This window comes from Lissotriton helveticus, chromosome 11 (genome assembly GCF_964261635.1).
Source record: "Lissotriton helveticus chromosome 11, aLisHel1.1, whole genome shotgun sequence".
Classification (NCBI taxonomy): domain Eukaryota; kingdom Metazoa; phylum Chordata; class Amphibia; order Caudata; family Salamandridae; genus Lissotriton; species Lissotriton helveticus.
Genome location: NC_136072.1, coordinates 329,758,681 through 329,782,721, shown reverse-complemented (window position 1 = coordinate 329,782,721; position 24,041 = coordinate 329,758,681). Strand labels below are relative to the sequence as shown.

Below are 24,041 nucleotides of genomic sequence, written 5' to 3'. Positions count from 1 at the left end.
ATTATCAGGAACATAAGGGATTTGTGACACACAGGGAGTGTCCATCAGGAACATAACGGGGATTTACTAACAAACAGGGAGGGGCCATCAGGAACATAACAGGGATTTACTTACACACAGGGTGCGGCCATCAGGAACATAAAGGGGGATTATGACACACAGGGAGCGGCCATCAGGGACATAACGGGTATTTACTGACACACAGGAAGCGGCCATTAGGAACATAACGGGTATTTACTGACACACAGGGAGGGGCCATCAGGAAGATTACAGATTTTTACTGACACACAGGGAGTGACCATCAGGAACATAACAGGGATTTACTGACACCCAGGGAGCGGCCATCAGGAACATAACGGGGATTTACGACACACAGGCAGCGGCCTTCAGGAGCATAAGGGGGATTTACTGACACACAGGGAGCGGCCATCAGAAACATCACAGAGATTTACTGATTAAGTCGCTCAGGGGATGCCATGCACTAAAATGCTCTTTCTTAATGGAGTAGACAGGCTCAGTTAGGAAAGAACATTAATCATCCTCAAATCACTGTCCTCCTTCTAGTGTCTCATTCCTCCAACGGAGCCCTCTGCTCTGTCTCTCAGTTTCTGTTAAATATTGCTGGCTTATTTCATGGCCCGGGTGTGGAAAAGTGCCTTTTTAGGGGCACACCCTTATCTTTGTCCACGGGCCCTTAGTCCAACAAAATAGAGCTAGACACTGAAGCTGAAATTCAAAATAACAAGTTTATTCACTCATGAGTGAGACCACAGCCATGCAACAACCTCAAGTGTTCCAGGAGGTAGTGACTTGACTACACCGACAATGGGCCTTTTATACAGAGCTTTCTGCACTGGTAAGCATTTAGTTACAAATAGAAGGTACAGGCCTACACAGGAATAACTACCGACAAACATGGGCAAATGGGAAATCCGTTAGTCAGCAAAGTGGGAGGGGGAGCAGGAGTGCCTATGGCAGTAGTAAGAGATTGACAGTTGAGTCTGAGACCAGGTGGTCTGGTAACTACAAACTCTTTAGCATGCATATTGCTTTTAGCTGAGTCAGGAAGTTAACTAAAATAGACAGCACAAGCAGGGAAAAAGACGAGCAGCAGAGGGCAGGAGAATTTCATAGCTGACAAGATGGTTTCAGCCTATGCTAACAGAGATTATCTGTGATTTCCACACAGGGACCTCCTGCCCATACAGTATCAGCGCATTCCTACCGTGAAACACATTTTTACCGTATGTATGGGGCCTGGCATAGGTATTTATAAGGTTCTATTAGGATCAGCACTCTCTGCTCCTACGCTTGCTGATGGCTGCATCATGGATGTCAATTCACCAAACTACCAGGGGTACTCGCACACCACGTGACCTTTACTTTGACTCACACACACATGCTTACACATTCACACAATCTCACACACATAAATGCACTCCCACCCACAAGCATGCATACAGCATATATTCAATAGCATTTTGTACTTACCGTAGCTTCCAGATATGGTTATATTCCAGCTAACGTACTCCATTTTTTATTACACTAATAGTGAATATAATACAAAATTCACGGAAACCAGGCAAGTGGAGCTCCAAGCAGTGTCCATTTGAAAGAGCTGCCACTGTGTTCCAGGCACTGATTTTGCCACCTCTGAGGCCAGGGGTCGCAAAAGCAGTGCCAGGGGTAGCAAGGAGCAGTGCCAGGGGTAGCAAGGAGCAGTGCCAGGGGTAGCAATGGGCAGTCCAGGTGTCGCAGGTGCGACCCCTAAATGGGCTGCATGCCCATTGGTCTGGGTCTGTACCATGATGCGTCCTAAGTGCATGCACTATGCGAAGGCTCTGCTCTACCAGTTTGTGTTGCCGGTGGTGACTTTACATCCTTGCAACACCAGGCATTTCAGAACGCTGCAACAAACTGAAGGACGATTGTTTGCCCACAGGACATGGACCATGGCTCTTTCTTCTCACTTGCCACCTCTCGTCCAATCATCTGGGTATAACCTTTCTGCGCCCACTGGATGACGCAGCAGGTGCTCCATTGAAACGGCCCTTTCTGTTTTTTATCCCCAATTCGAGTGCCTTCTTGCCTGTTGTGCAGTGCGCGCCATTATCTCTCCTTTCCTGTCTTTCTAGGATGCACTGGTAAAGCAGGGAATGGGTCTTTTAACCCCACATGAGCTCGCCGCTTCTTCAGGTCACGTCCTTCTATTATACATCTCACCTCAGGGTCAGTCCTCGTTCTTTTGCCATACCCTGGTCGGTGGATGGAAGTATGAATGCAAGCGCGTGGGTGGACGATTGGATGGTGCATAGTTACATATTGCAATGGAAAGGTGCCATTATCACACAGATCATAACCTAAACCCCGAATGCTCAATTATTCGGGGAAATGTAATAAAAAACCTAGTGAAAGGCATCTTTAGTGTTCGGGAATTGTCACTCCTCATCACCTGCAACGAAGGAGATATCAACCCGAATAAATAATTAAATGAAAACAAAAATGTAGGTACAGTGTTGAGTTTGCTTTCTCTCATTTGTGCAGATTAAAGATGTTTTTAAGCTGTTGTTTTCTGCAAAAGGTCTGGAGGGTGCTATTTAAAGGCTTTTTTTCACATATATATTCTATCTGGGGTTCATGCTGCCTGCCTTCCTTACTAGACATCAGGCCTCGAATTTCATATCGGGAATACTGCCATATTTGCGTCGGGGTGCACCCTTAGGAGCGTGAGATCAGTGCAAACCACGGCAGTGTGCCCAATTGCACACAAAAAATCACTGCGCCCACAGAACTTTGCCAGTTCACGCTCGCGCTAAAGAACGCGCATTAGTAAAAGACAAATGCGTTTGTGCCCGTCTTTCACTAGAGGCAGACGGGCTTCTGTTTGAAAAGTGGTGAGGGCACTCTCACGCCGGGAGGTGCAGTGGGTTACTGCACCTACCTGCAGGGAAGTGCCTGGGTGGGTCCCTTGGACTCCCCCTCCCAAAGGCCATTTCTATGTGGTGCCCCAGTCATTGCCGTCAACAGCAGCTTCTGTTATATGGCACAGGTTCAAAAGCCCATGCAAATAAGAGAATGCCCCATTGTGAGCGTGCCGGCCGACCCGTATTCAATATAGAATGGCAGCCCCTTTCATACATCTATATTGCTACAGGGGTGCAAGGAGCTGGTGTAAATAACCCATGTGTCTCGGGGTTACATTCTGTAATACGGCTCCAGGAGGACTATACAGTGGGAAATTTGGTGTCAGTATGACCTCTCTTTGCAACAGTGATGATTCATCTTAGGTTGATATCAAAAGGGTGCAGTCTTCATGCTGACTGCATACTTGTCCTACAGGGCACACGTCCTAAAAAAAAGAATCTGTGACTGGAGTGAGAGTTTGAACAGGTTCACCACTCCGTCCATCATTTTATTTTGTGATGTCTGAAAACTCATCACCGACTTTGGGGGATTTTGTCCAAGTATGGAATACCTGCAGAGAAGGTGATCTTTAGCAGTGACCGAGGAGTATCTTCTCAAGCCTACACATTCTGGAGGGGGTTATTCGTTGCTCCGAACCCATTCAATCCGGAGCCTGGAATCTCAGGGCTCAAGCAGCTGTTTCTCGGATATTGGATGGTCCAGTTGTTTCGGGTCTACTACTATTGCTTCCCATGCCGTAGCAGCCTGAAGGGATCCCTGGCCCCCTCTGGCCTCTCTTAGTCGTACTGACCCTTCATAGTCCGCCCATCGTAGGAGTTCCCTTCTCCATCCCTCCACACTGGGACTTCTCTGTGTCTTCCAGTTCTGGTCTATATCCCTTTTAGCCAAGAGAAGTGCCAGGTCTTGAAGGCGCCTGTTACTTTATTCTTGGGTGTATGTGGAAACCAGTGGAGTAGGCAATGTCCAGGCGTGCAATGAAACTCCCTCCCTATTAACTCAGTCAATGTGTCCGTCACCATCTTCCAGAATATGCTCAGCTCCGGGCAGCTCCAAAAAATGTGGAGTAATTCAGCCCCAATTCACCACAGCAGGGAATCTTAGCCTCTGTCGTCGCAAAATGTCAGTTTATCCTTCCTGGCGTGAGATATGCCCTATATACCCACATAGAAATTAATCAACTTAAAGCGGGCATTTCTAGAGATTTTAGGAACTCGACATAGGATTCTCTCCCTGGCTTTTTAATCTATGGGGGTCCCTAAGCCTTCCTCACAGTGTGTCCGTAAGTTGACTAGTGGGGGCAGTTCCGCTCTGTGGAGCCACCAATATAGACATGTGATTACCTTGTATGTGCCCGCAGATGACATTACATATTGGCACCTCTCCATTAGTAGGGGCTCTGAGAGTCCCGAACTCCATTGTTTATGGATCACAGTTGTGAGTGCTATGTGCAATAGGAAGTATCTCGGATAAAATGGAGCTTCTACAATGTAGATTTTTTTTTTTGTCAGATCTGTTTTTATTATTTTAAAGTTACATTTTACATCATATACATCAGCTTTGAAAGCTCTCACTCAATACAGGTAATTCGTCAATGCATTAACGCATGATCATGGTACATTACATGCATTCAAGTTGGATAGTGAGTAAAGCCACAGATGGTCGCCCAGAGTGAACTGGGCTACATTACACCAGTCCTGATGCCGGCTCTGAGACCGTCTATGAGAACCAGGGTGCTATCCACTCAAAGGTCCGTGCAGCTTCAGGCCGGCCCTCCACCTTGGACCTGCAAACAGACAGTGCATTTATAAACAAGAAACATTAACTGTGACAGCAGGCACCTCATATTTAGTCCACTCCCTTTCCTTCCCTGCCCCTGACCCCGACTCGCCACCCTCCCTCAACCGACTCGCGTGCTCCCTATCTGTGGCTATGTTATCATAGTTGTCTTTATGACCTAGTATAGCAGGAGTGAAGAGTGTCAGACTATCCCTGCAGGAGAACAGCTTTAGCACGCATCCACCCATGCGCGCACTTCCCTCCCCTTCCGTGTCACCTGTGCCCCCCACCCTACCCGTCTGTTGTAGCGCCCTAAGCAGTTGCTCCCAGTGTGCCGCTCTGGGTTCCTTCCGGACCCCAGCGCTTCCTCCCTGCGGATGGCAGTCCACTCGACTCTGGCCCACGCCTGAAAGGAAGAGTTCCATGCCCGTGCACATGGTGGGTCATGTGCCTTCCATCTGCTTGTGATGAGGCTCTTTCCTACCACCGGCCCTAGATACAGAAAACGGGATGTCACCTTGTCTTTGGGGGATCACTTGAAATGATGCAGGATGTACTCGGGCCAGTCAAAGGGTATGGTTCGATCTGTGCAACTCCACAGCAGCTCGCTGATTACGGGCCGGTAAGTGCCTAGCGCCTGGCAGCCCCACAGCAGGTGTAGGAACCCCGCTCCTAACTCATTGCACCTCGGGCAGAGCGCATCATTGCGGCGGAAGTACTTGTTGATCAGCTCGGGCGTGAGGTAGGCCATGTGGACAATAAAAAGCTGGATCTGGCGAAATCGCATGTTTCTGGGGATGCGTACCGGGCTTTTAAGCACCCTTTCCCATTCCTTGTTTGCTAGTGGCCGCCCCATGTCCAGCTCCCACTTGCCTCTGAGGGGACCTAAACTAACCCCACGTGCTCCCTTAAGGATGCCGCAAAACAGCGAACCCGGTGTCTGCCCCTCCCCATATCATGTAGGTACTGCATGGTTAAATGTTGCCTGGGCTCTGTGGTTATGTCTCCCCATCAAGCAGTCCGCTTCGCCACCAATGAACGGTGCACTAGGAACCCCCCGGGGGAATCCCCTCCTCCGTTACCAGTGTCTCGTATGTCGCGAGCTCCCCCTCTCTGAATAGGTCCCCGAGAGTATGGATGTCTGCCTCATGCCATTCCGCAAGCATAGAGGCCGTGAGGACCCCCATCACCACTGGGCGAACCCTCCAGGGGTATAGCTGGCGCTTACGGAACTGTGCTGCGGGTGAGATATAAGGCCCTTCGGTAGCACTTGTATGCCACCGCCAGGAGGAGCGGTGATGGGCGCTCAACCTCAGCTATGGGGTGGAAAAGTTTGGGTACACGCTCTAGTGAGTAAGGTGGCATTACCGTGGCTGTGTCGTCCCTTCCTCTATCTGCCAACCAACAAGCGACCCACTGCAATTGCGCGGCCAGGTAGTAGTGTTCAAAACAAGGGGTAGCCAGGCCCCCCCGGTCCGTTGGCAGGTACAACTTTTCTAGCGCCAGCCTATGCCGAGAGGTGCCCCAGATAAAGTCCTACAGCATCCTGTTAAGCATGGTAAAGAAGGAAGCCGGAATGAATAGCGGCAGGTTGGCAAAATAGTACAGGAGGCGGGGAAGCATGACCATTTTAGCAAGCGCCACTCTGCCCGTGGTCGTCAGTGAGAGCGTGCTCCAGAAGCGTACCCGTGACCTCAGCACTGCAACCACCCTACCAAGGTTCCCATCGAACAGGTAATCTGGGCGGCGATAGATCTGTATCCCCAGGTATCTGAAGGTACCCTCTCTCCATTGCACTCGCGTACCGCCAAGGTGGTACCCCGGGTCCTCCATTCCTTCACTGAAGGCGTAAAGGCAGGATTTGCCCGCATTCACTCGGAGCCCCGAGACGGCAGCAAAGGTGTGCAGCAGCGGGGCCAGCTGCTCAGGTATGCACCCCACATCCCTCACGAACACCAGCAGATCGTCAGCGTAAAGCGATACCTGATGGACTGGTTCTCCCATCGGGATACCATCGCCGGGAATCGCACGTATAGCTACGGCCAGGGGCTCAATTGCTAGCGCAAACAGCAGCGGGGACAAAGGGCACCCCTGTCTAGTGCTTCGGCCCACCGCCACCGCCTCCGAAATGTAGGGGCCCAATCGCACCCGGACTACGGGGTTCCTGTATAGTAGGTCGACCATGTGGCGGAACCTTATGTGTAACCCGTAGCGTGCCAACACTGCCGATAGGTAGCCCCATTCTAGGCAATCAAACGCCTTCTCCAGGTCCAGAATCAGGCATCCCGCCCTGGGCCACTCCCGTGTGGCCTCATCTGCCACCTTGAAGTACCTCCTGAGGTTCAATGACGTGGATCTCGCAGGGACAAACCTGTTTTGGTCAGTATGAATTAAGTGGGGGACCACTGGCGCCAACCGTTCCGCTAACAGCTTTGCGAAGATCTTATAGTCCACGGTTAGCATCGCCAGAGGACTGTATGAGCCCAATTCGGTAGGATCCCTGTCCGGTTTAGGCAGGGAGACCAGAAACGCCTCCAGCATAGAAGGGGGCAGTGATCGTTCCTCGACCGCCTCGGTATATAACTGGTGAAGTAGTGGCGTCAGAGTTTCCCGATATGCTTTATAGTATTCGGTGGGCAAGCCGTCCGGCCCTGGGGTTTTCCCGGACGCCATGGACTGAATCGCCTCCCCAACTTCCTCCAGTGTGAGAGAGGCGTTGTGTGTTTCCTTCTGCTCCTCGGAAGCCGTGGGCAGTTGGACAGAATCGGGGAACTCTCCTAAGATATGCCCGGGGCTAGTGCCCTGGGCTTTGTATAACTGTGTGTAGTGGTATGTTAGGGCACGGTGGATTTCGTGCTGTGTCTATACCATCTCTCCACCCGCTGTGCGGAGAGCTCCTATTGGGGCACTGCGCCCCTCTTGCTTTATCAATCAGGCCAGCAGATGGCCTGCTCTGTCTGCCTTAGCATGCGTTCTGGCTGTGTGCGCTGCGTAATTATGACACCTCAACCTCTCCAAAAGCTCTGCTCTTTAATTAGCTCTCCTGCAGTACTAATTCCCTTAGCTTAGTTTTTACCTTCCTGCCCTGTTATCTGCTAGTTGCAGCGCCATGAAACCGCTGGTGAACGTGCGCTTAATAAATAATTTTAAATTCAAATTCAAATTCTGCATGTCGGGTGCGAAGGTCCCCCAGTTTGTGTGAATGCCTGCCTCCCCCCCTCCCCTTCCCGCTCATAACGTCGGAGCTCAGCCTCAAGGCACGCCAGGGAGGCTGAGAGCGTCACACGTATGTTCCACGTGGCCCCCAAGCAGTGCCCCTGGATGGCCACTTTGTGAGCATGCCATTCCACCATGGCATTGCTTGCTGTCCCTTCATTGACCTCGAAATATGCAAGGATAGCTGTTCTTAGAGACAAGCGAAACTCAGGATCTTCTAGCGCACTAGGCTGCAGCCACCACGTAGGGACAGGTGGGGGCGATCCACCTCCCAACTGATCTGAAACCACAGGGGATTATGATCGGAGTGTGCCCTCCCCAGGTATTCCGATTGGGCGATAAGCGGGAGCAGGGACTGAGAACCCACTATCATATCCAACCGGACATGTAAGCCATGGACTGCTGAGTAGTAAGAATAAATTCTGTCGTCTGGGTGCAGTACTCGCCACAAGTCTTGTAACACCCAGTGTGAAAGCCAATCCCTGAACGCTTGCGCATTGGACGCTACTGCTGCAGCGCGGAGGGAGGGAAAAGACCTGTTCAATTGAACATCCAGTACCATATTAAAATCCCCACCAAGCAACCAAGGGAGCCCAACATAGGGGTGGAGGACCTGAGCCAGCCGCGCTAGGAAGGATGGCTGGTCTAAGTTCGGGGCATACAGTGATCCTAACAGTACCTCCTGACCATTCAACTTCCCTCATACTAGCGTATACCTGCCCTCTCGATCTACTTCTGCTTCTTCACATATAAAGGGAATGCCCGCCCTCACCCAGATCATGGTCCCCCGCGCATGCGCTGACATTTTTGCGCCACATACAGTTTACAGCTACGAGGCATGGCAGGCAGTCTGACTCTTACTTTCATCTCTCAAGATCCACCAAATGTTCCGTGGTGGCTAGAGTCACCTAGTTATTCACAAATGATCTTTATAAGGAGGATACTACACTCTGGGGTCTTTATATACATTTTCTGACCAATTCAATTCTCAATGGTATCCCTATTCCTCCATCATGGAAGAATGCAGAGGTTGTTCCCATTTCTAAAAAAGAATTTACAATGTAATAGGTCTCGCATTATTTAAGTTTGAACTATTGGCATTGCTAAATAATGCAACACCAATAGCTCAAATTTAATAATGTGGAGGGCTGCCACAGGAGTAAATACTCAGTTGTTCGACCAGAAGCTGCAGGCTCTGGCTTACATTGTTCTGCAGTAGGAAGAAGGCTTTGGTGAGACGGAGTGTTGCCATGTCTAATGATGGACAGGGCCACCCAGGGGTGCTTATCCTGTTACTGGCAGGGTTGAGAGCAGGAGTCCTAGGACTGCCTGCTGCAAGAACTGGCGAATTCCGCAGTGTGAATTGCAGGAAACAAATCTTCAGGGACACAGAACCAGAAGTTCAGAGAGCTGACATAGAAGAAGGGCTAGGCATGACGCTGCCATCCCTGAACAGATAACTGGGCAGCCCATCTTATAACGATGACTTGTGCAACCTGCCAGCTGGGTACCTCCAAACCTATCACATAACAACATAAGGGCATTACAGCAACCAGGTGTGCTCAAGCCCTGTCGAGTGAGTATGTCAAAGACATCGCCGCCTCGTCAAACACCGAATTTTCAGCGCTGCTAGTTGCACACATCTCTAGTTGCAAGCAGGGTCCATCTCACATGACATTGTTCTAAAGCAATGGCTACAGGAGCTCTCTCTGTAGAGAAATGAAAGGCAAGGGTGGACCACTGAACACAAGCCCATGCACCCAGACAGAGGCAGTGACATCCGTACACGCGGTCATACAGCACACACACCGGACACACAGCATAGACCAAAATCACACAGGTCTTTATAGATGAAATATCAAATAGGCATATACACCAATTCATCGTTGCACGTTAGTGAGAAGATAAGACAACTCAGGGTGTTATGGCGGTTGCTGCTGACATTTTTGCGCCACATACAGTTTACAGCTACGAGGCATGGCAGGCAGTCTGACTCTTACTTTCATCTCTCAAGATCCACCAAATGTTCCGTGGTGGCTAGAGTCACCTAGTTATTCACAGCGCCTAGAAATAGTAGGCTGTGGCAGCAAGCACTTTAGGTAGAGGGATTTTTTTAAATTTTTGTGTGGAAGCGTACCAAACGCATGTGGGTGGTCACACACAGAAGCACAGTTACACCACACGTACGCTGTATACAAACGAGCAAACATGCTAATATCTGAACCGAAGATTATTGCTTCCCCCTAGGTCTATATACATCCCAAAAAATGCTCTACAGTTTGGCTTTCAAAGAGGCATCACGCTTTTATAATCTCTCTTGGTGACCGTTGTTGATACGGATTTGGGTCACAGCCCCCCACGTCTCCGTCCCGGGGCTCCATTTAAACTACAACCCCCAAAGAAGCCAGTATCTATCAGGCACACGTAGGCGGCGGCATGCTACAGCAACATGAAGTCATAACAAGCGCCCTTCCTGGGTACTGAAGACTTGCCCGTTTCTCAGGGCTCTGCGTTTTGTCGGGCAGCTGTCGTATGTCCCGAATCAGCCCATCTGGGCCAGTCCTTCCGGTGCCGACAGGCCCTGTTTGTCGCAGTTATGAAAGGGTGCACAGACTGAGCCACGGTATGCGAGAGCCGCGGAACCTGTGGAAGGCCATTGCCACATACCTGAAATTCCACTTTGCCATGATAACACGCTGCTTCCGCCTTTGTCACTGTGGGAGGGCGCACTGTGAGCAGCAGGAGGGGAGAGACGAGGCATTGCTCTCTTGCGAGATTCCAAATAACACTGTGAGCGACGGAGGGGAGAGACGAGGCGTTGCTCTCTGGCGAGATTCCAAATAAACACTGTGAGTGGCAGGCAGGCTCGGGGGGGGACGGGGGGGGGGGGACGAGGCGCTGCTCTCTGGTGAGATTCCAAATAACACTGTGAGCCGGGGGGGGGAGAGACGAGGCGCTGCGCTCTGGTGAGAATCCAAATAACACTGTGAGCGGGGGTGGGGGGAGACGAGGGGTTGCTCTCTGGTGAGATTCCAAATAACACTGTGAGCGGGGGGAGACGAGGCGCTGCTCTCTGGTGAGACTCCAAATAACACTGTGAGCAGCGGGGGGAGGAGAGATGAGGCGTTGCTCTCTGGCAAGATTCCAAATAACACTGTGAGCGGTGGGGGGAGACGAGGCGCTGCACTCTGTCAAGATTCCAAACAACACAAACATCACTGAACACTTCTGATACTCACATTTTGTCAGGCAGCGGTCGTATGTCCGGAATCAGCCCATCTGGGCCAGTCCTTCCCGTGCCGACAGGCCCTGTTTGTCGCAGTTATGAAAGGGTGCACAGACTGAGCCACGGTATGCGAGAGCCGCGGAACCTGTGGAAGGCCACTGCCACATAACTGAAATTCCACTTGGCCATGATAACACGCTGCTTCCGCCTTTGTCACTGTGGGAGGGCCCACTGTGAGCGGCAGTGGGGGGGAGAGACGAGGCGCTGCTCTCTGGCGAGATTCCAAATAACACTGTGAGCGGCGGGGGGGAGGAGACACGTGGCGTTGCTCTCTGGCAAGAGTCCAAATAACACTGTGAGCGGCGGGGGGAGAGAGACGAGGCATTGATCTCTGGCAAGATTCCAAATAACACAGTGAGGGGGGGGGAGAAGAGACGAGGTTTTGCTCTCTGGCGAGATTCCAAATAACACTGTGAGCGGTGGGGGGGAGGCAAGGCGCTGCTCTGGCGAGATTCCAAACAACACAAACATCACTGAACACTTCTGATACTCACGTTTTGTCAGGCAGCGGTCGTATGTCCCGAATCAGCCCATCTGGGCCAGTCCTTCCCGTGCCGACAGGCCCGGTTTGTTGCAGTTATGAAAGGGTGCACAGACTGAGCCACGGTATGCGAGAGCCGCGGAACCTGTGGAAGGCTGCTGCCACATAACTGAAATTCCACTTGGCCATGATAACACGCTGCTTCCGCCTTTGTCACTGTGGGAGGGCCCACTGTGAGCGGCAGTGGGGGGAGAGACGAGGCGCTGCTCTCTGGCGAGATTCCAAATAACACTGTGAGCGGCGGGGGGGAGGAGACACGAGGCGTTGCTCTCTGGCGAGATTCCAAATAACACTGTGAGCCGGGGGGGGAGAGACGAGGCGCTGCTCTCTGGTGGGAATCCAAATAACACTGTGAGCGGAGGCGGGGGAGACGAGGGGTTGCTCTCTGGTGAGATTCCAAATAACACTGTGAGCGTGGGGGAGACGAGGCGTTGCTCTCTGGTGAGATTCCAAATAACACTGTGAGCAGCGGGGGGGAGGAGAGACGAGGCGTTGCTCTCTGGCGAGATTCCAAATAACACTGTGAGCGGTGGGGGGGAGACGAGGCGCTGCACTCTATCAAGATTCCAAACAACACAAACATCACTGAACACTTCTGATACTCACGTTTTGTCGGGCAGCGGTCGTATGTCCCGAATCAGCCCATCTGGGCCAGTCCTTCCCGTGCCGACAGGCCCTGTTTGTTGCAGGTATGAAAGGGTGCACAGACTGAGCCACGGTATGCGAGAGCCGCGGAACCTGTGGAAGGCTGCTGCCACATAACTGAAATTCCACTTGGCCATGATAACACGCTGCTTCCGCCTTTGTCACTGTGGGAGGGCCCACTGTGAGCGGCAGTGGGGGGGGAGAGACGAGGCGCTGCTCTCTGGCGAGATTCCAAATAACACTGTGAGCGGCGGGGGGGAGGAGACACGAGGCGTTGCTCTCTGGCGAGATTCCAAATAACACTGTGAGTGGCGGGGGGGAGAGAGATGAGGCATTGCTCTCTGGCGAGATTCCAAATAACACAGTGAGCGGCGGGGGGGAGAAGAGATGAGGTGTTGCTCTCTGGCGAGATTCCAAACAACACAAAATTCACTGACCACTTCTGATACTCACGTTTTGTCGGGCAGTGGTCGTGTGTCCCGAATCAGCCCATCTGGGGAGTCCTTCCCGTGCCGACAGGCCCTGTTTGTCGCAGTTATGAAAGGGTGCACAGAGTGAGCCACGGTATGCGAGAGCCGCGGAATCTGTGGAAGGCCACTGCCACATAACTGAAATTCCACTTGGCCATGATAACACACTGCTTCCGCCTTTGTCACTGTGGGAGGGCGCACTGTGAGCTGCAGGGGGGGTGAGACGAGGCATTGCTCTCTTGCGAGATTCCAAATAACATTGTGAGCGGCGGGGGGGAAGCGAAGCGCTGCTCTCTGGCGAGATGCCAAATAACACTGTGAGTGGCGGAGGGGAGAGACGAGGCGCTGCTCTCTGGCGAGATTCCAAATAACACAAATATCCCTGAACACTTCTGATTCTCAACGCAAAAAAAATCAGATCTTAACTCTGACTTTGTGACATCATCCTAGCAAATGAGATGAGCTTAAAAAAGACCACTGATGGCTTAATATCGCTATTGTGAAGAAAAAAAATACACCAGCGAGTGGTGCGCGATAATTGAAAACATATGGGCTTTGGTGTGCGTAACAGACACCAATAGGCCGTGGGTTAACAAAATATACGCACTCAAAGCCCAATCACAGAAGAGCAGGCAAAAAACACACGCACGAGCGTGTGCAAATCCAGGGTCCATTTCTGAACCCTGGACAAAAGGACTCTCTCCTGCGCGAGCACTGCTGTGCAGTGCAACGCAGGTTGCGAGACCTAAAAAGGGGGACAGAACGAGGCCATCCAACTATAGGCCCATTAGTTTAATAGACTCCCTGCAGAAGATCTTTTGTAAGCAAATATTGGGTCGTATACAGGACTGGATTCTTGAGTCCAGTACCCTGAGTGAGCTTCAAGCAGGTTTTTGAGCAAAAACAAGTACCCTGGATCACACTTTTCGCCTATTGTGTATCTACTGGAAAGAAGTGCAAGTCAAGGGAGGAAAGCTCTATGTGGCCTTTGTTGATTTGCGGTCTGCCTTTGACCTTGTCCCACGTGCAAGTCTTTGGAGGGTTTTAAAGGTGCAGGGCATACCAAGCAATCTTTTAGACATTTTAATTAGATTACATTCATCGAACACAGCACAGGTGAGATGGGGCCCAAATAATCAAGTTACAGATCTGTTCCCAGTTCAGTGTGGAGTAAGACAGGGCTGTGTTCTAGCCTCCACACTTTTTATTCTTTTTATAAATGATGTTGAACATTTTTTAGACAGAGATGGGTGTGATGCCCCAAAAATTGGCAATAAGAGAGTGCCCGCCCTTCTCTTTGCCGATGACACACTTTTAATCTCAAATTCGCCACAGGGATTGCAGCAGCTTTGAAATTATTTTATTAAATTCTGCGATGGGCGAGGGCTGGTGCTAAATGAATCTAAACCAAATATATGATTTTTAGAAAAGTAGCAGCAAAACCCACTAAAAGACCTGTGCTAGCGGGCAGTACTAACTTGGAGCAAGTTGATGCCTTCGATTATCTAGGCATTCGCCTGACACCAATAATAAATTGGGCAACACATATCGAGAATGTTAAAATGCAACCTGTACACCAGACTTCTAACATAACTAAAATAGTCAAGTCAAGTCAGAATTTATATAGCGCACTACATACCCAAAGGGTCTCAAGGCGCTTGAGGAAGGGGGGGGAGGTTTACTTATCGAATATCCATGTTTTAAGTTGTTTTCTGAAGGCTAGGTGGTTTTGAGTAAGGCGGAGGTGGATGGGAAGGGAATTCCAGGTCTTGGCCGCTAAGTAGGAGAAGGATCTTCCTCCCATGGTGGCTTTGTGGATGCGCGGAACAGCGGCGAGGGCTTGGTTGGACGAACGCAGCTGGCGGGTGGGGGTGTAAAAGGAAAGGCGCGTGTTGAGACAATCAGGTCCAAGTTCGTATAGGGCTTTGTGTGCGTGGGTGAGGAGACGGAATGTTATTCTCTTGTTGACGGGGAGCCAGTGAAGGTCTTTCAGGTGAGCGGAGATGTGGTCTGTGCGGGGGATGTCTAGTATGAGTCTGGCTGAAGCATTTTGGATGCGTTGGAGTTTTTTCTGTAGTTTCGCGGTGGAACCGGCGTAAAGGGTGTTTCCGTAGTCCAGACGGCTTGTAACCAGTGCGTGGGTGACCGTTTTTCTTGTTTCGGTGGGGATCCAGCGAAATGTTTTTTTGAGCATGCGTAGGATGTTGAAGCATGAAGATGAGACGGCGTTGACTTGTCTGGTCATCGAGAGTGAGGAGTCCAGGATGATGCCCAGGTTCCGTGCATGGTCCGTCGGTATGGGGGCTTTTCCTAGGGCCGTTGGCCACCAAGAGTCGTCCCAGGCGGAAGGGGATGAGCCTAAGATGAGGACTTCCGTTTTGTCCGAGTTCAGTTTCAGACGGCTGTGCTTCATCCACTCGGCTACTTCTTTCATCCCTTCGTGTAGGTTGGTTTTGGCGGTGGTTGGGTCTTTGGTGAGTGAGAGGATCAGCTGAGTGTCATCAGCGTAGGAGATGATGTTGAGGTTGTGTTGACGTGCAATGGTTGCGAGGGGGCTCATGTAGACGTTGAAGAGGGTGGGGCTGAGGGATGATCCTTGCGGGACGCCGCAGATGACTTCGGTGGCCTCTGACTTAAAAGGGGGGAGGCGGACTCTCTGAGTTCTTCCAGCGATGAACGAAATGATCCAGTCCAATGCTTTTCCTTGAATTCCGATGTTTCTGAGGCGTTGTATCAGAGTGCTATGGCAGACTGTGTCGAAGGCTGCGGAGAGGTCAAGGAGGATAAGGGCGACTGTGTCTCCGTTGTCCAGTAGTGTTCGAATGTCGTCTGTTGCTGCGATGAGGGCGGTCTCGGTGCTGTGTTTGGCTCAGAAGCCAGACTGTGAGGAGTCGAGTGATTTGTTGGTTTCGAGGAAGGTGGCGAGCTGATTGTTAATGGCTTTCTCAATGACTTTGGCAGGGAATGGGAGGAGCGAGATGGGACGGTAGTTTTTGAGTTCGTGGGGTCAGCTGAGGGTTTCTTCAGAAGGGCGCTGAGTTCAGCGTGTTTCCAGCTTTCTGGGAATGTGGTGGAGTTAAGGGAGTAGTTGATGACATCTCGGAGATGGGGTGCGATAATGGAGTCTGCTTTGTTGAAGATGTGATGGGGACATGGGTCTGTAGGGGATCCTGAGTGGATGGAGTTCATCAGGCGAATGGTCTCTTCTGTGGTGATTGGGTTCCATTCGAAAAGGATATTCGGAGGGGGTAACGGTTCAGAGGTGAGTGTGGTGGACTGGTTTACAGGTTGGTTGTCAAAGCTGTTATGGATGTCGGCGATTTTGTCATGAAAGAATGAGGCAAGGGAGTGGCAGAGGACTTGAGAGGGGGTGATGTCGTTAGAGCTGGCGGTGGGGTTGGTGAATTCTTTGATGATGTTGAAAAGTTCCTTGCTGTTGTGGGCATTGTTGTCTAGTCGGTCTTTGAGTGCTGATTCCTTGGCTGTCCGGATTAGTTGGTGGTGTTTGCGGGTGGCGTTTTTGAAGGCGGCTTGGGTGATAGTGTTTGGGTCTGTTTTCCAAGTTTTCTCAAGGGAACGACAGAGCTTCTTAAGGTCATCGTTGAACCAGGGGGCGTTCTTGCTTCCTTGCTTGATTTGATGTTTTTTCAAGGGTGCTAATTTGTCGGCGGTTTGGGTTAACCATTGTGTGAGGTTGATGGCGGCTTGGTTAGGGTTCGTTGAATAGGCAGGGGGTTTTTGAAGAAGCGATGTTGAGATCTGGTCGATGGGGATTTTGTTCCAATTTCTTCGCAGAGTTGGTTGAGGGTGGTTGTGGATCGAGGTCTTATTGTAAATAAAGTGGATGCAGCTGTGGTCCGTCCAGTGGAGGGGTGTGGTATGAGTGAAGGAGATATGCTTGCTGGAAGTGAAGATCGGGTCGAGTGTGTGTCCTGCATAGTGTGTGGGGGTGTTAACAAGTTGTTTGAGTCCGAGATTGGCGAGGTTGTCCAGAAGGGTGGTGGTGTTACTGTCGTTGCTCTTTTCCAGATGGAAATTGAGGTCTCCAAGTAGAACGTATTCTTCCGAAGGGAGGGCGTGTGGGGTGATAAAGTCAGTGATGTCTTTGCTGAATTTTGTACGGGGTCCTGGTGGCCTGTAGAGGAGGGTGCCCCTAAGTGTTGTCTTGGGGTCGGTGTGGATCTGGAAGTGAAGTTGTTCGGCGATAGCGAGGTTGTCATCTGGGCTGGTTGAGACGCGGATGGTGTTCTTGTGGACGATGGCGATGCCTCCTCCTGTTTGGATGGGGCGGTCCTTACGGATGATCTTGTAGCCGTCCGGGATGGCTATGGTGATGTCTGGAGCTGAAGAGGCATTCATCCAGGTTTCTGTTAGGAAGGCGATGTCCGGAGAAATAGTGTCGAGTAGATTCCAAAGGTCGATGGCGTGTTTGTGAACCGAGCGGGTGTTGAGAAGGATGCATTTGAGGTGGTTGGTGTTGGCTCTCTGTTTGGTGTTTGTGGATTTGGTTTGGGACTTGACGCAGGTGAATTTGCACGAGTGGCAGGTGAAGGGTCCATGGGTGTGTCCTGGTGCTGCTTGGGCGCAGTTAGTGAGTCGGCCGGGGTTGAGTGCAAAGAGGGAGGAGGCGTCGTATGTAATGCGGGGAGGATGGGTGAAGCGGGGACCAGGGGGTCTGGCGCTGGGCGCGGTCCAGCGCGGACGGGCGTAGACGGGCATACCTTTGGCGCACCTTCGGCGCGCATGGGGTGCGCCCGCTGCGCAAAAACGCTGCGCGTCAGCTGTTCTGTTTTAAGTGGATAGTAGAGGGGGCGGAGCGAGGGAGGGTCAGCTGGAAGGCGGGAGCGGGGTGGAGCTACGGGCTGGGACGAGGCACACTCACCAAATGGCGGCAGCAGATCAAAAATGAAACCAGGGGGAGTTTCTTAAGTAAAGCAAGCTAAATGTGGGCAGAAGCGTCGTCTCAATGGGCACCAAATTAAATTGCAGGCATGTAAAGCGCTATGCTGTGAATCAACAGAGAAGCAAGGCGCTACGATTCTAGCAGCAGATAGGCAGATTAGCAAGGCGCTATGATTCTAGCAGCAGATAGGCAGATTAGCAAGGCGCTATGATTCTAGCAGCAGATAGGCAGATTAGCAAGGCGCTACGATACCAGCTGTAGAGGGAGCGCAGGGATCGACCGATGCTGCCAGAGTCAGGGCGGTCACAGCGCTGGGTCAGTCGGCTCCTTCCTGTTGTGTCCGTGGGAGGGAGGGTCAGCTGGGAGGCGGGAGCGGGGTGGAGCTACGGGCTGGGACGAGGAAAAAAAATACACAGGAAAACTTTGACAAAACAACTTGCACCGGCTCTGGAAATCTATAACACAAACGTTTTGGGTGGGGCACTTTATGGAGCCTAACTGTGGGGCATTGGGATGACAAATTGTTTGTCCACAATTAAGAACCGTTTCATTAGATTTTTGGTAGATTTACCTGCAAGCACCCCGCTGCTGCCACTATACCTGGATTTTGCACAAAGGCAGCTAGCACATTAGCTAAGCTATAAACCTCCCATGTTCTGGCATAGGCTGTGGACAAACTCTTTCCATATAGGGAGCCACTTCTTGAGCTATTTAAGTCACCATCAATAACTTCGATCCCCTGGTTTAGATCACTAAGAGAGTTACTGGTGAGACTTGGGATGTAGGGCTTTTGGATTGACCCAGACAGCTGTATTCTGTTTTTTTTTAACTCATGTGACTCTATCTTAACTTTTCTATATGATGCTTTTACTTGTTTATGTTCAATTATCTGCCTCTTAATGTGCACTGTGCTGTGTTCTTTTATGATCCTTTGTGATCGAAATAAAGCAATGAATGAGTAGTATTCACTACCATAATGCTCTGACGGTCTAGCTCACTACTCGCAGGTAGTGCCCCATGCTGTTTTCACAGTGACATCACATACAAACGTCTGCATTTGAAAGGCCGCAAGAGACACTGTATTGACACTGTAATCTACACCTCGGTTGTTAAAGCGTTGGCCTTTGGCATCTGGAAGGGTTTGAGGGACAGCCTTCAGATTTGCCAAGAAACGCACATGGTCTTATACAGCTCTATGACTTCAGGATTCTCCCTGGCACACTGTTCTCTGACTCTCTCCTTGTCTCTGCAGGTGGTTGGAAGTGATAAAGGGAGCCACTTGTAATCCAGGAAGAAACAGGCTTTTGAATCATCAAGACGACAAGGAGGCGAGCACAAACTGAAAGAAGCGAGAGCTGGATCTCTCTGCAGTTGTGTATACTAGGGAGGTTGAATATCAGAGGTTTGGGGGAGTGTGATGTGCATCTTACCTGCGTGGCATGTAGACATTTGATGACCAAGGGAATGCATTGTACAGGGAAAAAGACTTAAACTTCACACAAAACCTAAAAGCGGAAGGGCTACGTCGTCTGGATTTTGAGACCAACTTGAATTCAGGAGGTCATCTGTGCAGTTTCACATTTGGAATGCCTTTTAGGTTCGTTATAAGAACTATTTCTGCTAAACTATAGTGGGAGAGGAACATTTGGCTGGTGAAATTCCTTCCTACTTCTCTTATTGGACAAACTGGATATACGATCTCCTTCTTTGGAGAGTTACAGGGAACCTGTTGTGTGAAAGACACCAGTCGACTAAGAATTACATAGTATTAATGGGCGTGTTTAGTGCCCTGGGCAACATTTCCTGAAAAATCTAGTACTGCTTTTATCAACTGGAAGTCAAAACAAACACATTGTGAAGGACCCAAGGAGCGATGGAAGGCATGTCAAATGTTGTTTCTAAAGCCAAACATTTGAGAGTAGGGAGTCTGGCAAGAAGTATAAAGCGAAATGGGATGTATGTGGATGGTGCGTGCAAGATGAGGGTGCGGGAGGCTGGTAGTTTACAGATGCGACCTTGGGGAACATTATTCTGTGTATTTACAGGTCATGAAGTCAAAGTGCATGGCTGACCGAATTAAACAGTCTGGTCATTTGAGAGGCCTTTGGACTAGAGCTGCAGTGGATCATTAAAACCTGAAGGAAAAACTTTCCCCAGGGTTTTGAATGGAAGATTCCTAGAAGGAAAATTGCAGAACAAAAAACTTGGGGGCATATTAGCAACAAATATCGATAATTATCGCTAAATGTGCTTAGCGCATTTTTTTTATTGCTGGCTATCGCCGGATATCATCGCAGAAATAAAGTGCTATTAGCAACGTTTATCTCCAAAGCGATAAAATATCCGGCGATAGCGTCGAAATGCGTGAATATCGCTGGCAATCCAGCGATATTTAGGCATTATCGCTAATGGGGACTTAAACTGAATCTCCACCTCCCATTGGAAATACAGGTTAAGAAGTGGTCTGGGCAGGCGTTAGTTTCTAGCGATATTCGCGCTTAGCGCAATTATTTTTATCGCTTCGCCTGCCTTCCTATTAGGCGATAGCTGTGTTAGCGACTGTTTTCAGACGCTAACAGTTTGGGTACGCCCACTTTGCATGTCATTAGCGATAAATATCGCTGACATGCAAAGCGGGCCCCACACTGGACGCTATCGACTAAAAGCTGTCGCTAACTGCTGTTAGCGTGAGCTTGCTAATAGGGCGATAAAAGTATCGCCGATTTAGCGGGTAAAAGTCCTGCTAAAGCGGCGATATGGCCCTTGATAATATGCCCCTTGGGATGTTAGGGATCCAAGTGTGAGTTTATAGCTGCGAACGGGACTTAGGACGCCAGTAGTTCTTCGTTAGACTAATAGTTGCATTTTATTTATTATTTTTTCTAATTTCTTTCCTATTTGTACTGTAAAGTTAATACTCTGCTAACTAAACATGTGTATGTCACTGGTGGAGGCAGGGAATTTGACAGGAGGCAGACTGTCACCAGGTAGTTTCCTTCTGTGGACGCAGACAGAGACATTACACAGGTGCCCACTGTCATACCAGTTATCTTTTTCTGTATAAATAACATTTTGTATGGTAAACACATTTCAATGATATTTTAATAAATGAAAGGTGAAAAACAAGAGTTAGTTAGATACCTATTACTATTCATATCTTGTCATAATGTGGCTGCCAAACAGGTTTCTCGCAGACATTACACTTGGAGGAATGGGTTAAGCCTGGTTAAAAAGAACTATCTGTGACTCGGTTCTGTACTGCAGTGGGTGTTAAATTGGTAGAAAATGTAAATGTGCTGGTAATTAAATTCAACTTTCTTTCTAAACCATTTGGAAATTGAGTGTTGCATTATCATTTAATGCAACTACTCACTGAGGACTGAGAAGAGCTGAAATAAATATTATGAAAACTGAAATAAAAACAATTTGAAAAAAGATCCGAAATATTGTTGCAATATGTTTTTGGGATAGCAATATTTTTCTACCTTTTTGAAGTTCATTTGTGTTTTTGCATTTCTCTGGAATCAAAATGTTTCACAGGTTCTTCCACTATAAGTGGGTAACTTGACCAAGGTGGAAGGAGATATACCAACGATCAAGATGCACAGAATGAGTAAATTTTTTTACTGATCTTTATTCGCCAGATATTTATAGTTTAATATTTTGTTTTAACAGTGTTTTAGCTATGGTATATTTATCATCTTAATATTATGCAATTGTAATGTGTATGTTTGTGTTTTTATGACTAATCTGTCGAATAAAGCTAATTGAAAGGGGGGATAACAATCAGAGTTGGCTTGCTGAAGTCACAGTGCTTCATTGACTCGCTACATCTGCAAGGACAGCTGTCCCAAGTGATCAAGTGGACAGCGTGGTGCAATGCTGGAGATAGGCACAGCACAGAATTACTACTCAAGGTGAGTGGATCCCTGACACTAGCACTAAGGCATTTTTCACATCAGTAGGGGGGTAGTGCAAGCAGAGATCCCCTTCAACTGTTTGCCCTCTGCCCTCCTGCGTACTTGTCTGCGCAATTAAAAAAAACATTGGGAAGTTAACCAGGATCAGAAGCTTTGAGGGAAGAGACTGATAAAGAGACTCCACTTGAACTCAGATTGGAAAATAAGGACAAAGCAATTTAAAAAGAAGTCAAAGAAGGGCAGTTCTCGAGTTCTTTCCCATCCAACGCTCCTTTCCAAACGAACATCAATAAACTTAAGTAACCATGCGGTCTAGCAGGGTCAGGAACAAAGCAAAATCAAAGGGGATGATGGATGGAGTGTTGAACAATGCAAGCACTCACCCCCAGTCAAATGATCTGGGTTTAATCCATCCTCATTCTTTAGCTCACTCCGCCACCCCAGTTCAGACAATGGCCATATGCAAATCAGTCTGACCCAGTGCCTCATAGGAACAGTCCAGCCCGAACTGCCAAGCCATTGGATTGGCATGGTGAGCAAAAAAACAATGGACTTAGGCCCAGATCTCTGTACTGGGCAGAATGTATGACATTTTTCTGCATTCTGTCCATCAACTGTTGTTTTTGCATTTGTCAGAGTGGGACGGGTATGCTCAGATGTGAGTCCCGTGCTCTCCATACCACTGGAATCAAGCTATCCTGGCTGATGAGGGCTGATAGCCCGAAACCGGTCCTAGGATGCTTGTTTCCAGTCCAGGGAGGACCTGGCTTGGCAGTTCGGGCTGGACTGTTCCCATGGGGCACATGGTCAAGACTGATTTGCATATGGCTGGGTTCAAACTGGAATGGCATGGTGAGCATAAAAAACGATGGTTTTAGGCCCAGATCTCTGTACTGGGGTGAATGTATGACATTGTTCTGCATACTGTCCATCAACTGTTGTTTTTGCAAGGGTCAGGAAGACCCCATGTTACAGAACAGCCACCCACAAAAAAGGAAATAAACTAAAACAAACTGAGAGCAAGCCCTCTACACTAAGGAGTCCATTAGTCTCCCCCATTAGCTGTTATGTTTGGAAAACCATCTAAGCAATCCTGGGATACTGTAAACTCCAGATTTCAATTTCTGAGGATCCGGGGTCAGCTATATTCGCTGAAACAGGAGACACGCCAGGTCTGATGACTCCACTAGCTCCTTTAAACCCACTAGTTGGCAGGCTATGTCCACGTTGGAAAAACACAACAGTAGTCATACCAACAAAGCCACAGGACCAACTGTTCTATCTACAGCAGGAAAGCAATTGAACCATCATACACCAGAACCAAGCAGGGGAAACACAAAAGGGGGCCCTGCTTCGCAGCACAATTTAACAACAGCTCTTGTACTTACCGTACATGTGGAAAATACTGAGACAGGCACCAACATGCCAACACACAATCAAACTACACTTGAAGACGGAAGTGTCACTGTAACTCTTGGTGCAAACAAATACAGTGAGATTAAAGACAAGACTCTTGGCAACCCTTTATTAGTTTCTGGCCTAAGGCAGTATACCCAATACATCAATGTTACCCCTGAATAAGGAAGACTCTGACTTCTCATGGTTACATTTATGGCAACCACAAATAGAAAAAGAAGAACGAATAGACAGTACCTCTAAAGTAAATTCGGAAGAGGAGTCATACGAGGGGTCCATAAGAGGCTACAAGAAGGATTTGGACCATAAACAAAACCAAAATAAATTGCAAAGTACAAAAACAACACTGTACCAAAAAAGCACCCACCAGACCTACCTAAACCCTGGGCAGTGGCGGCTGGTGACATTTGAAAGTGGTGGGGTGTACAATTAATAGCATTCACGTTGAAGGGACTTCATTGGCTGATGAAGCCGCGAAGGCAGCTGCGCAAACGGCTTCCGTAGCTGCAATCACTCGTTTAAAAACGAAAATAGACAGTGAAATATTGCTGGTTGTCAATGCTACATGCAAAGCCAGCGGGGCAGTGTTACCTAATAAGTTTCCACTCAAATACTCATATATAATTGATGCAAATAGCGTTCCTTTTGCTCGAATCTCTGGAGTGGGGGATAGGGTGATTCCAAACATGAAACGTAGAGTAGCTTTGATATACAAAGCACATTTGGGAGATGTTCTGATATATCAGGGGATCTCTAGAACTATATTAACTGTAAAAGAGACATGTGTGGCCAGGAATGAATGCTCACATTCATATGTTTGTCATTGACTGCATAGACTGCAATAGAGATCTCAGCACAGAACACCTCCAGATACCTAACTATAGTATAGCCAGCCCAGTACAGACACCTTTGTTAGACAGCATTAGACTTTCTACACGCAGAC

At 49.2% G+C, this 24,041-nt stretch overlaps 1 protein-coding gene across 2 annotated transcripts in view; it reads left to right on the top strand.

Moving 5' to 3' along the window:
• The window catches only part of FARP2 (FERM, ARH/RhoGEF and pleckstrin domain protein 2), a 1,696,743-nt gene extending 1,675,537 nt beyond the window's left edge, over positions 1-21,206 (top strand). The window contains exon 27 of one of the 2 annotated variants that reach the window (XM_078665691.1): positions 19,015-21,206. In XM_078665691.1, the coding sequence (XP_078521817.1) occupies positions 19,015-19,105 (91 nt within the window). In that variant the 3' untranslated portion in view covers positions 19,106-21,206. The remainder of the gene's footprint in view (positions 1-19,014) is intronic. The other variant, XM_078665692.1, reaches the window with a different exon arrangement.
• Positions 21,207-24,041: the final 2,835 nt, after the last annotated feature.